Here is a 13,720-nt window from a genome sequence, read left to right on the forward strand (position 1 = left end):
CGCGTCCCCACCCCACCCCACTATACATATGGGCTCCAACCCTCACCCGGTCTCCCCCCCCGCCCGGACTCCCCAACTTCGGGCGAAAACTAAAACTCCCCCATCCGTACCTTCCCACCCCTTTGTCCCCCCCCACTAGTCCCATTACAACTCGATCCAACATGTTTAACTCCGTCCCCCTGGCTCCACACGCAGCTCTAAAGACCACCACCCCCGTGAGAGATATAGAAAGACAATGGTCCAACGAGGATCACCCCTGCCCCCCGCATGCTGGCTTCCCCCCCGGGGAGCCCCACGCAGCTATCCCCCCGTCCCAAGGCCCCGCATCGCCATCCGTCTCCTGCCTCGTTCTCCCACAGAGGCCCATTCCCAAGGTCTGCTCCCCTCCCTCAGCTCCCCACCGGGTCCCGAGGCCCCCGCACATGCCCCCGCCTCCGCATCCAGGCCAACAATACTAGCTGCTTTCCTGAACGAGGTCACCCTTTTCTGTACCCCTTCCCATTCAAAAACCAGGCCAAATGGAAGGACCATCTGTATTTTATCCCTTTCTTGGACAGTTCTTTCAGAACAGGACCCATGGCCCTTCTTTTCACTAGGGTGCTCGCAGCCAGATCTTGGAACAACAAGATCTCCCGCTCCGTTTGCCTGGCCGCCCGCAACACTGCTTCCTTCTGGCCGTAACTGGCAAAAGCAACCACCACTTCCCAGGGTCTGCCATTGGGACCCAGTGGAGCTCGACCAACTATGTGGGCCCTGTCCAATGTTATTGAGCTTGAGTCCCCCACCCCCAAGAGCTCCGCGAAGATGTGTTGGCATTCCTCTTTCAACAGCTTGTCCGATACCGACTTAGGGAGCTCCTTTATCCAAATATTACTCCTCCACGACCTGTTTTCCAAGTCCTCCAACATCATCTTCATGTTGCTGATGGCAATGTCCAGGCGGCCTATGGCCTCGCTATTAGCTGTAGTGTCCTTCACAGTGTCCTGCAGGCCTCTCTCCAACAAATCGGCTCTCTCCCCGAGTTGTGCTACTTCGTGCCTAATTTCACCCAACGCAGTATTGAGGTCCGACCGCATGAGCTGAAACTGGTCCTGGAAAGTTTGCGCCAGGGACTCCCTCAGGGCCTGCAATTCTCCCCGGAGGTCCTGTCTGGTCATCCGCTCTCCCTCCTCCTCTAGCGCTGCTCTCCTAATCTCCCTGGGCTGGCCTCCGCTCAGTTTATCGGAATCCTTGCTCCCCATCATGTGCCAAAGCAGCGACAGCGATCCCTGGGTCGCCTTGGGAGAGGATCCGGGCTTGCCCAATTTCTGCTTTTGTCTGGAAGACATCCGTGAGGGGCCCAGTAGCGGCCCCCAATGCGTCTGGGTAGAGAACCGTTGCACCAGTCGCAACCAGGGAGTGCCCGGGGGGGTCCCAACCCCAGCCCGCAACCACCCGTTGCCTCAGAGATTATACAGGGACGTGCTCTTCTGCGCTTCTAGGAAACAACCCGGGGCCGCACCGCGGGGCAAAACTGGGGCTCCACCACCCCCGCAGGCAGACCCCAGGGCGGGCCCCAGCCCAAAGGTGACAGTCACCGGCGCTCGCACTCCCAGAGCACCGGGAACAGGACTCGTCCAGCCTCCGCCTCAGGGAAAGGATCCAAGGAGCGGCGCCTCCAGACCTTACGCTCAGAACGCCCCCCAGATCAGGAGCGCCGGGAGGGGGCGGGGGAGAGCCCCCGTACAGGAGCTCCCAAAATATCCCACTGAGGGCCCCGGGGGAGCCAGGCGCCGCCGTGTCCTTCTGCTCTCCTCCTGCCCAAGGTCGGTCTGATGCCAGCTGCCCACTCCCCCCGAATAGTTCATGCACTCCGGGGGGAGGTAAGATGACTGCCCCTCCCCCTTGGTGTCAATCCGGATAAGGGGACCACTCCACCCTAGCTCAACCGGCACAATCCCGCCAGGCTAACATGTCAGGCCAGCTGCTCCACTATCCCTGTTGCACCGAAGCCTCAGGCGGCCCCTGCAGAATCCGCTCATGCGGGGTGGCCGCCCAGCGAGTCCCGAACCACGCAGAGGGGGGGCGCCTCCTCGACAGCCGACCCCTGGGGCCCCTGAAGGCCGCAAGGCCCCGTCCTGGCTCCCGCCGACAGGCAGGCAAGTCCAGTGCCAGCAGCGACTCGGCCCCTCTCGTGACGCGGGCAGTCCCGCCTCCGATACTGCTGGTGCGTGTAACCCCCGCGTGGGGGGGTGCCCGGGACCCGCCGCTCTGCCCTCAGGGATCCACTGTCACTCCAACGCGACACCGGAGCCGGCCCGCCGAGGGGGTGGTGGAGCCCACAGCAAGTCCGGGCCCGGGGTCTCGGAGCAGCCGTCGGCACGTCAGTCGTTGCCAGCGGCCATCTTGGAAGCTCAGAACCCTTAGTGTTTTAATTGAGATAGGGAAACCCCCCTTAGAGTTAGGGAAAGTTAGTTTTTCTCTTTACTTTCTTGTCTAATAAAGTTCTATAACAATCATCATGCCAGCTGTGTGTCAGTCTCCTCCTTCTGCACCCTTACACCCGTTTGCTAAAACTTAACGCGCAACAACAAACATAATGGGTAAACATATAACTTTTCCCCTAGTTACTGTGAAGAAATTAGGAAATTCATCCGTTCTCACCATAGGGGTGCCATCCCCTTTGGGACTAGGGAGGTGTGCTTGGTCTGCTTAACACCCCCAAGGACACAGGGCAGACAGGATAGCACTTGGGGTGAAACCCCTAAGGGGAAAAGGAATACCCAAGTAGTAGGAATACCTCCCTTTAACTCAAGACTTTAGTCCAAGTCTTTGTTGGACATATGGGGTTGAACAGTTCCATAATGTTCAGGCCCCTTTAAAAAGTATCTGGCTTGGTTTCTGACACAACTCTATTAACACCAACCTCTGAAGACAGGAACCAATCGTGTCTCCTCTCTAGTTCCTGACTGGAACTTAAAAGACAGAGAACCATGCAGAAGTGGAGAGCACCAGCCTGAGGGAAAAACACAAGAGTCTGAGCTGGAGTACAGAGGAAGGGACACTTCCAGGAGGGCCTTGGAGGCAGGACCACGTTAGAACGTGGTGGGCAGAGGAGATCCAGAGCTCATGAACGCTGACGAGTCCAGGAAGGCAGAGGTGCATGTTTACGAATTGCGGGAATTCGTTCCTTCTCCCTAATGGGGAGCCCATCCTGTGTGGCTTGGGAGGCAAGCCCACTTTGCAAAAACCCTCACTAGGGGTCGAGACAAGTGGGACCTCACAGGTGCGACTCCCCCTTTGGGGACAAGTACTCCCATTCCCGTGAGGAACTCCCTAGAAAACATCTTCACAATACCTCTTTGGACACATCCTGTGAAAATGTGTATGAAGAAAAAGCCAGTATGTGTTATTGTCAAGAGGAAACTGTTAAGGTTTCTTTAAATGAAAAGTCCCATTTAACTGGGATGAGGATGATGTGTGGAGGAGAAGAGAAGCTGCCAGAGGCAGAGAGAGAGAGAGAAACCCAGACGTACACTGGGGAAGTCCCATAGCTACATCATCCATGAGAGGGGAGGAAACTGCAGCCGAGAGAATACCCAAGAGTTACAAACTGGCGCCCAGGCTGGTACAGAAGCAAAGTTGGGTGCGCTGCATCCTGTAACCAAAGAAGACCGAGAAGCAGAATTATATGCGCTGCGTCTTGCAATCGGAAGAAGGAGAGAAGCGAAGTCAGACGCATTGTGTCCTGGACCTCAGAGAGAGCGGGAGTCATGGAGTGACCACGAAAAAAAGCTCATGGTGGACCGGTGGTCCGAGAACCAATGGCGAAACTATTCTGTGACTGAAGACTCATAACTCAACAACATCACAAATGCTGTCGACACTCATAGATGATGGCAAGAAGGAAGAAGCCCTGAAGGAACATAAGGGGCCAGTCGAGAGAAAGAGAGAAACAACATCAAGCAAGCTGAAGCCCTGGTGACATTATCCCTAAAAGCAACAGGTAAAAGGGGCAATGGGAGACCCGGGAGGGAGGCGCAGAATCATTAAGGGACCAATGATACTCATCCAAGTCAGGACAAAGAATAACTAATGAAAATCATTATCTGAGAACTCGTATCAGTCAAGGCAAAGAAGAACATCAGGAGAAGAGAGCAAATAATAAAAGAAAAGCCCAAGGATAAGGCTGTATCCATATATATGTCCAAAAACAGACATCAGAAAGGGATTGTGAATTGTGCAAAAGGGAAAAGAATACCCAAGTAGAAAATTATAAATAAAGGATAACTTTACTGTGGGAAGGGAGAACAAAAACTCTCAATAGAAAGAAACAAGAGGAGAACAATACACCCACATAGAATATTAATCAAGAAGGAAAAAAAACAAAAGCACAATGTATTGAGTGAACTGTACCTACTGATCAAAGCAGTCACCAGAGTCGGTGTAAAAATCAGCGATTGACGAAGGCTGTGAGAAGCAAACACCCAGGAGAAGGGAGTCATTCTCCTGTCCTTAGAATCTTAGTGGCGGGGTCCGTTAGAGGTAGTTTGCATGGTGGACAGGTTCTGTTAAGACATTCATTGATGACTGACAAGCACTTTAGCCTGTTTTGTTAGGGAGGGACGCCCCATAGAATAGGGAAAGATGGGCATTATACGGTGTTAGACAATATGCTGCCTACTGTCTTCCAGCATAACCTAGAATTTTGTATTCAATTGCACCCCATAACACTGCCTATTCTGTATTTCCAGATTTGCCCTGTTCACACCTCCCGCATTACTGCCCCTACAAGTCACACCAAAGTAATCATCAAGTACCACTGACCTTATGGTAATTTACATGCCCAATATATCCAGTGACTTAACCTATCAAGATAACACTACAATGTTTTACACACTTACTTTGCTCTACCTACTCCACCACACAGCACTTCATACTAACATCCATACCTTCCACACCCTGCCACACCAGACTACCATGACCCCCCCACAAGATAGTAATCTGACCTGTACCTCTATATGTACCAAAGGCACTTACGTATATCAAGATACAAGTCTGGCCCGCATTTACTGCCCCAGACATCACCCCCTACCCTGCCCCACACCATTTCTATCCAAAAAAAGAATCCTTCCCCGTAGTTAGCAAAACTGATAACTCATCACTAGCGTCCTGCAGAGGCAGGTTAGGCACAGTATTCTCCACCCCCTCATTCCCCCCTAGTCAAGTAAGGGTTGCCAAAAGCCCTACCACCACCTATCCGACCACCCCATACCTAGGTTGCATGCATCAATCACGCCTAAGAGTAAGAACCTTAGCACACATCCCGCCCCTCTCGAGATTGATACTAGGAGTAACAAGGAGACTCAGACTCTCCTCACGCTCCCACCAGCGCCTTCCCTATACTAGGAAACTGAACAGTTCATCCCCTAATCACTTCTGACCACCAACAGCAACTTACTCAGATTACCCACAACCCCTACCCTGAAGCTAACCACCTTGCCCACTGTAGGTCAACCCAATTGCCATCTATACCACACCAATGACCAACCTACTAACACAGTACTCGCAGATCCACCCCTCTCACCCAGCCTAGGCACCTCCACTCCCATGACTCCCCTGAAAGGAGGACTACTGAATGTGCAATCCTTAGGAGCACATGCCATTGATGTACATGACCTCATACTGTAACACCAAGTAGACTTCCTCGCTTTCACTGAAATCTGGCTCCACCCAGCATCAGGTCCCTCACTGACACTAGCTATCCCACCGGACTATACCATTCTTATGACTGACCACCAAGAGACCTCGGGAGGAAGAGTAGCCATTATTGCCAAATCCTCTTTGAAGATCAGAGCTTACAACACAGTTTAGACGTCCCTTAAACTAACCACTGACCCTAAAACAACCTTCAATTTCCTCTTATTTTACAGAGCACCCAGCTCCTCCAATCATCCAGACAGCAGTATCCCGTTACTCATTACCCCATCAATCAAAACCAAAACAATATTCGTGTTACTAGGCGATATAAACCTGGGTTTCAATGACACCCATGAGCATAAAGCCACAGCCTTCCACACTGTATTACAAGAAATGCAATTCTACCAAATCGTCAATGGACCCACCCACACCAAAGGCAGAACCCTAGATTGGGTTTTAACCTTGAATACCAAAGCATCCCTTGAAGACATCATACAAAATTCCATGGCCAGACCATTTCCTAGTTCGCTTCAATGTCTCAACTACCAAAACCCAAAGAACCACCCTTACCACCTCCCATGCCAATACTTGTGAGAAACTCATGTAAGCTCATTCCAGAAATCCTGACCCCTATCCTCAAGAATCTACTTGAGGCAAAGCATGAAATTACCACTAACCCAGATAGTTTATCCTATTTCTATCACTCCTGCTTAAAAAACACTATTGATGAAGCAACCCCACTCAAATCCAAACTACCCAGACATAAACATAGTAACTCTTGGTTCAATGAAGAATTTATCGAACTCAGAAGAAATAAAAGAGCATTACAACATCTCACTAGGGAAAACCCTTCCAATGAGGCCAAAAATGAACTACAGCTACGATCTCAGAAATACATACTCGCAGTCATCACTCACAAAGCCAGCTCCCTTAACTTACGTATCACCAATGCTGAGTGCAATAGTAAAGAACTGTTTGCAATTCTTAGAGAATTGGTAACACCTGTCCCTCCCCCGAGTCCAGCAACTCCCAGCAAAGTATGGTGTACCACCATACAGAACGCCATAGCTACCAAAATCAAATCCCTCCAAGACAAAATAATTTTAAAAAGAAATCTATTGGCCCACAGTGCTGAGACACCCCCGGATGTCTCGACTAAGAATCCGACACCAGCACCCCAGTTTAACTTCACCACAGTCACCCAAGACCAAGTAATAAAGACCATCGCCTCTCTCAAACCCTCACATTGCAAAGGAGACAGCTTTCCTGCTAAACTAGTTTAGTCCTGCACTACTAGGGTAGCTCCCATTATCACTAAATTCATTAATGCCTCCTTTAGTACCAACTCAGTTCCATCAGATATCAAAAAGCCTGGGTCACGCCACTATTGAAAAAAAAAACACGTTAGACCCCACCATTCCCACTAACTACAGACCCATCATCACAATCCCCTTCCTCCTCAAAATAATCGACAAAGTTGCTTATACCCACGTACAAACACACCTAGAAAACAACTACCTACTAGGCGATAGACAATCAGGCTTTCGCCCCAAACACAGCACTGAGACAGCTTTACTTGATCTAAAGAATCAGGTGGACACTATCAGAGACTCAGGCAATCTCTGCATCCTACTACTTGATCTGTCAGCTGCGTTCAACTTGGTGGACCAGGATAAATTATGCCTAGCTTTAGCTAATGATTTTCAATTTCCTCAAAATGCAACTTCTTGGATTAAATCATTCTTATCAGAACAGATTCTGAGAGTAGCCATAGGCGAGGAGGCAGCAGATCCCATACCAGTCCCCATAGGGGTACCACAAGGGTCATGTCTCTCCCCCACGCTCTACCATGCTTACATAAAGCTTCTCTTTGCAGCTTTAGACACCATGGGAGTAATCTATACCAATTTTGCGGATGATACACAGATACTCATTCCAATCTCTGGTAATCAAGACCAAGATATCATTCTCATAAACTATATCTACTCTCTCATCCAGAACTGGATGGCAACTAACAGCCTCTGCTTTAACGGCGAAATGAGTGAGATTCTTATTGTACGATCACCAGCCCAATTGTTAAAACTTCACAAGGACTATACCCATATTGTCAAAGATTGCACCCCTATTCCCATCTCCAACCAAGTCAAGACCTTAGGGGTCTATCTAGATTCCAGCCTTACCATGAACAAACATATCAACTCAGTCGCCTCCTCCTCAGCCTACACAGCTAAACTCATCTTCCTCAGTCGACAATTTCTCACTATACAGCACTGCATCACACTTGCTAGAGCTCTCACTATGTCTAAGTTAGACTATTGTAACATACTTTTGCTAGCCAGCACCAAGAAAAATTTGGACAGATTGCAATTACTGCAAAATAAAGCCCTGAGAGCAGCTCTGGGTATCAAGAAAGAGACCATATATCACAGTCTAGGAGAGAGGTACACTGGCTACCCAGACAAGCACGGATACTGTACAAAACCCTCACCACCACACATAAATGCATCACCCAAAACGCCCTCATCTACTTGAATCAGTATCTTACAAAAAGAGTATCTTCCAGACTTCTTAGGTCGAACACTACGACCCTCTTATGGCCAAGAGCTCCCTCTCCATGATGGTGTAGTTCTTTTCGCATGGGGATAGAGTTCTCGAGTAATAGGCCATCAGATGTAAACGTTGTGTGGTAGGGTATTTTGGTGAAATGATGGCCCCAACTGCCACGGATGAGGCGTCAGCCTCCACAATGTAAGGCAGAGAGGAGTCTGGATGTTGTAGCACCGGAGCCGAGACAAACGCCTTCTTAAGCATTTGAAAAGCCGCCTGTGCATCTGTGTTCCAAACAAATGGGACTGAGGGACTGGTAAATCGGGTAACTGGGGACACGATTGTGGAAAATGAGGCTATAAACCGCCTACAGACTTTTGTGAATCCAAAATATTACTGCAGTGCCTTTAGAGAATTGGGCACCGGCCAGTCCAGGACCGTCCAAACCTTAAAATCGCTCATGTAGACACCTCGGGAGCACAAGACATATCCTAGGAATTCTACTGAGGAAGCGTGAAAAACACACTTCTCAATGTTAGCGTACAGTACATTTTCTCAAAGCTGTTCCAATAACGCAGTAGCATGTTGGACATGTTCGTCCAAGGACTCCAAGAAGACGAGAATTTCGTCCAAGTGCACCACGACAAAACAGTCCAAAATGTCCCGAAAGATATCGTTGACAAAGTGTTGGAATGTGACATGGGCGTTACATAGTTCAAAGGGCATGAAGAGGTACTCAAATAAACTGTATTTGGTCTTAAAGGCAATCTTCCATTCGTCAGCCTGCCTCATTCGGACCAGATTATAGGCCCCACGAAGATCGAGCTTAGTGAAGACATTGGATGATGTCAATTGATCAAGTAGCTCTGAGATCAAAGGCAATAAGTATTGGTTTTTGACGGTGATGGTGTTTAACTCTCAGAAGTCCACACATGGCCGCAGCTCTCTGCCCTTCTTGGGTACAAAAAAGATAGGTGAAGCCGCTGGCGACAGAGAGGGCCGTATGTGACCCAAATGTGAAGATTTATCAATATATTCCTTGAGGAATAATTGTTCCTTATGAGTAAGGGAATAAAGATGGCCATGCGGAATCCAGGCCACAGGTATCAGATCGATGGGACAGTCATACTCCCGGTGCGGAGGTAGCTGTTCAGACAGACCCTTGTCAAAAAGGTCTCGCTATTCCAATGGCAGGGCAGTCGCGGGGTCCTGGTGGGTGGCACTAACTGTAGACATACTGGAGAACGAGCGTTTTCACTTCTTGAGGCTAGACATTGTTCCTGGCAATGGAAGGAAGAAAAGCACACAGTTTGATTCACCCAGTCAATGGCCGGGTTGTGTTTTTGGAGCCAGGGAAGACCCAGAATGACCCCGAACTTGGGGGCGGTGATGGGATCGAATGAAAGAATTTCAGAATGCCCCTCTTGTGTGCTCTTCGAGACAAGTCCTGTCTGTTCTGTCACTTGTCTGGAAATCAGACACGACCCATCAACTGGGATAGGTTTAGCACAAATAGGCGCCCCTGCTTTTTTTGCCAGTTGATAGTCCATGTTATATCATAACTGGCAGAGAGAACACCGAAGAGCCAGGAACCGAGAAAAACATAGGCAAATAGATATGCATTGAGGATGGACCGCTACATGGGCCAGCAGAAAACGTACTTGACCCCATGGCCCTATCTAGGGACGAGTCTTGGCATTTCCCGAACGCTTCACAGGCCTCTTTGGACAGACACGTATGAAGTGACCTGTTTGTCCACAATAGAGGCACAGGTTGTTGGCCATTCGTCTCTCTCTCTTTCTTCATTCGTCAATGGACCTCGCATAGCACCAATTTGCATGGGTTCTGTGTCCCCAGAAGGTACCAGGGAGACTGCTTTGGGTTTACCGGACCGAGAGACAGGGGTATGACGTCATCCTCTTCTTTGTATAAAGCGTGCGTCAACCTGTAAGACCAGATCCAAGAACTCCGGAAAACCAGAGGAGATAGACGGAATCACAGACAGGGCATCCTTAAGTTCTTCGGATAGGACCCTATAGAACACTGCAGCTTTTTTTCTGTCCGGGCCAGGTCGTCTCAGCTGCAAGTTGATTAAAGCATGCCAAGTAAGCCAAGAGGCTCTGCTTTCCTTGGGTCAATGCCAGGAATTCCGAGTCCGAGGCCTGTGCCTTGTACCTGGCATCGAAGACAAGGTTCATTGGAGCCAACAAAGCATCAAAATCATACAGGGCAGGATCGTTAGACTCCAAAAGAGGATTTTCCCAAGCAGCTGTTGTACTGCCTAGATGGGACAGCATGAAAGCGGCTTTCGTGGTGGAGCAAGGGAAGGCCAAAGGACGACAGAGTAAGTGCAACCTGCACTGATTGATGAATGTCCTAAAAGGTTTAGGATCCCCCATAAACCGCTCTGGCAGGGCTAATGGTAAGGGCCCCGGCAGAAGGACCAGGGCGAGGACTGGATTCGGGACAGGTGGGACCAGAGGACGTGCCGCAGCTCCCCCATCTGTGAATTCATCATCTGAGGGTAAGAGGTGTACCAAGCTCTGCATGGCATCCATGCGTTGATGAAGAGAAACATTGGTGGCGGCCATGTCTGTGCAAAGGACTGCAAAGGTTTGCAAACAGCAGCCATTGGATCTGCCCCTGCATCCATCACAGACAGTGAGAATGGGCTCTTTAATCTGTCGGGATCCACTTGAGCAGCCCCATATTGACGCCCACCCCCGAGAGTGCAGCCTGCAGGAGAAGACGACCTGCCAGGCTAGGGGCTCAGGTGAAAAGGCCAGAGCAGGACAGCAGAGCTAAAAGGAAATAAGCAAAGGTACACAATCAATTTACTTGTTATGCCAAGTAAGCACAAATACACCACCCTCACACAAACTCCCAACCCTACCTGTTGTTGTTATGTTGCAAGCCAGGAACCTATTTGCGATACTCCAGCCAATGGGGTTTCCAGAAAGAAGCGAGTCCAAACAAGGAAGCGTAGCTCCAGGAAGACACCCGCAGAGACTCTGTAGAAGCGGGGAAGGAGGAACCTAACCCGGGCGGAACGAGAGCGCAACTATGGGTAAACTCCAGGTAGAGTATCAGGAAGCAGAAAGTCCAGAGCACGAGAGTTCCACAGAAGAAATCCAAGGAAAGGTCCCAGTACAGTCCCAAAAGCGATAAAGTCCCAGGAAGCATGATGAGCCATGGAGTCCTTCAATCAATGGAGGAATAAGAGTTCCAGAGGGAAGAGTCTGAGTTTGTGAGCCAATGGGGGGAAAACGCGAGATGCAGTCCAGTATCCAGAAGAGATCAAAAAGGAGCCAAGGAGACCAGACCAAGGGACCAAACGCCACACACAGATAAAGGGCCAGAAGCAGAGAGTAACGGTAGGTTGATTGCCGAAGTCGGGGGAACCAAGTAGCAATACAATAGGATTGAGTGCCGGAATCCATGAGGGACAGAAACAGAAGCAATCCAAAGAAAGACAGGCCAGGAGGTCAGGATACATGGGATAGCAGGATCGCAGGAGGGAAGCAAAGAACAAAGCAACCTTACCTGGCCAACACGACGGTTAAGGAGCGTCTCCCGGCAACCTAGAAGCAGGGATATACAGTTGCTTCCGGGTAGGATGGAGAGCTTGAGGACATGCCGCATCACGTGGGGGATGAGCCGAACGGTGGCTGGGCACTGTGGTCCTTTGTGAACGCCAGAGCGTTCGTTGAGTTAATTGCCACGGCACACGCCAGATTCTCCAGCGCTCAGCATTACCCGGCTGCCTAGGACTCGGGACCGGAGGGAGCTCGACATTATCCCACACTCTTTTGTAACTTAGTGGTAGGGATTGGCAATAGGTTTTTTTAGTACAGGCCTTTTTTTTGACAAGACGCTACTAGGACTGCCATTATTATTTGATGGTAGAAGCTTGCTCCCATCTTAGCTTTAGGTTTAGATTAGGCGTTGTTCTCACCCATGCATAGTTTAAAAAACACCCTTGAACTGTGATCACTTGTGTCTGTCTTTACTCTTGCCACCATGAGTTCCTTACAGGACTCACACTCAAATTAAAAAAGTGTAAAGTTAAAGTAACAGAAGTGACATACTTGGGACATGTCATAACTAAACATGGAATAAAGCCCAAAGTCAAATTATTTGAAACAATATCAAAGATACTGCCCCCAATGAATAAGGACCAACTATGCTCATTTTTGGGCATGGCTGAATCTTATTGTCATCCGCAATCACCACCGCGGGTGGCGGCTCCTTCCACGTTGGAGGCTGCAACCCGGCAGGTAGGGCATTGCAGTCCCTTCTTTGCGTTTGGTCTCGGGCCATTGGCCAATCGTAGCACTGCCGGAAGTTATCTGCCCCTCATTCCCGGCAGTCGCTGCGTTTCATCCCTTTAGCTGGCTCTCGCTCCAGCTGCTCTGGTTCTTGCGCTCTGTTTTCTTTGTGCTCTTGCAGCGGTGCCCTCTGCTCACCTCAGCGTGCAGCGGTTTCTCTCCCGGCTCGTTCCTCTTTCTTTGGAACGAGCTCCCACTCTCCTCCCTGTCTGCCGGTTTGTCTGGCGGCGGCTCTTCCTGCTCCTGTTTCTCCCTCGCCGGTCTCTTGGCACTTTCTCGCTTCCTCCTCCTGGTCTCGGTCGCTGCTTCGGCGGCGGACGTTTTTCCCCTCTTTGCCGCACTTTTCTCTCGCGGTTCTCCAGTTTTTCCTTTTCTTCTTTCTGTCTTGTCTCTCCTTTTTGGAAGCTCTCTCTTTCTACCGCGCCTGTGTTTCCTAGGGCCGGTTGCTCCGTGGCTTCCTTCTCGCCTCGGCTGGCGGATCCCTTTCTCCTGGGGATCCTCCTCTCTCCTGCACCTGATTCCCATTCATCTGAGTTTTGTTGTTGCTTCCTGTGGATCTCGTATCTTCTTCCAGTCCACCAGTCACATTGGATCTTCGCCTACTTCTTTGCCAGAAGTCTCCTAAGGTTTTTTTTTTCCCACATGTGGGTTTTTTCCCTTTTTTCCACCTATTCCCGGAAGAGGGGTCCCAGGACGGCTGTCCCAGTCAGCAGTCACTGTGGCTTCTCACCGAGACAGGCAAGTGCTACCTAAAAAAGAAAGGGACTACCTAAGCCGGCGGAATCTCCGAGACTCAGATCACTCTGAAGACTCAGGTGAGGAGAGTGTGGAGGGACAGGAAGACGAAGGGGTTCGACAGCTTAAACCTTCACAGTTATTCGAAGTTTGTTCCCAACTTTTCCAACAAGACAAAAAACATAAGCACGCTTATGAAGAACACATTATTTGAGTGGTCCGAACAATGTCAGAATGAATTCATGGAAATCAAAGAGAAGATGAAAGGAGCTCCCACAATGAAGATGTTTTCCCCATCAGCTACCAACATATTAACAGTTGACGCCAGTGGCATTGGTATTATGGTGTGTACTTAAACAAATCGAAGAAGGAAATGATGTAACCATAGCATTTGCCTCACGTGTCTAAAAAAATGCAGAAAGGAATTATTC

The 13,720-nt window shown here is 49.7% G+C and overlaps 1 protein-coding gene across 1 annotated transcript; it reads right to left on the reverse strand.

Moving 5' to 3' along the window:
- Window positions 1-12,605: 12,605 nt before the first annotated feature.
- LOC138473425 (uncharacterized) lies at window positions 12,606-13,079 on the reverse strand. The gene has a single exon (XM_069612087.1). It carries the CDS (start codon window positions 13,077-13,079, stop codon window positions 12,606-12,608), a length of 474 nt encoding a protein of 157 aa, XP_069468188.1.
- Window positions 13,080-13,720: the final 641 nt, after the last annotated feature.

The sequence above is a fragment of the Ambystoma mexicanum genome, chromosome 8 (genome assembly GCF_040938575.1).
Source record: "Ambystoma mexicanum isolate Mex_15411 chromosome 8, UKY_AmexF1_1, whole genome shotgun sequence".
NCBI lineage: Eukaryota > Metazoa > Chordata > Amphibia > Caudata > Ambystomatidae > Ambystoma > Ambystoma mexicanum.

Excerpts from the sequence above, each read along its gene's own strand:
- LOC138473425 (XM_069612087.1), bottom strand. The coding sequence starts at position 13,079 with ATGGGAATCAGGTGCAGGAGAGAGGAGGATCCCCAGGAGAAAGGGATC.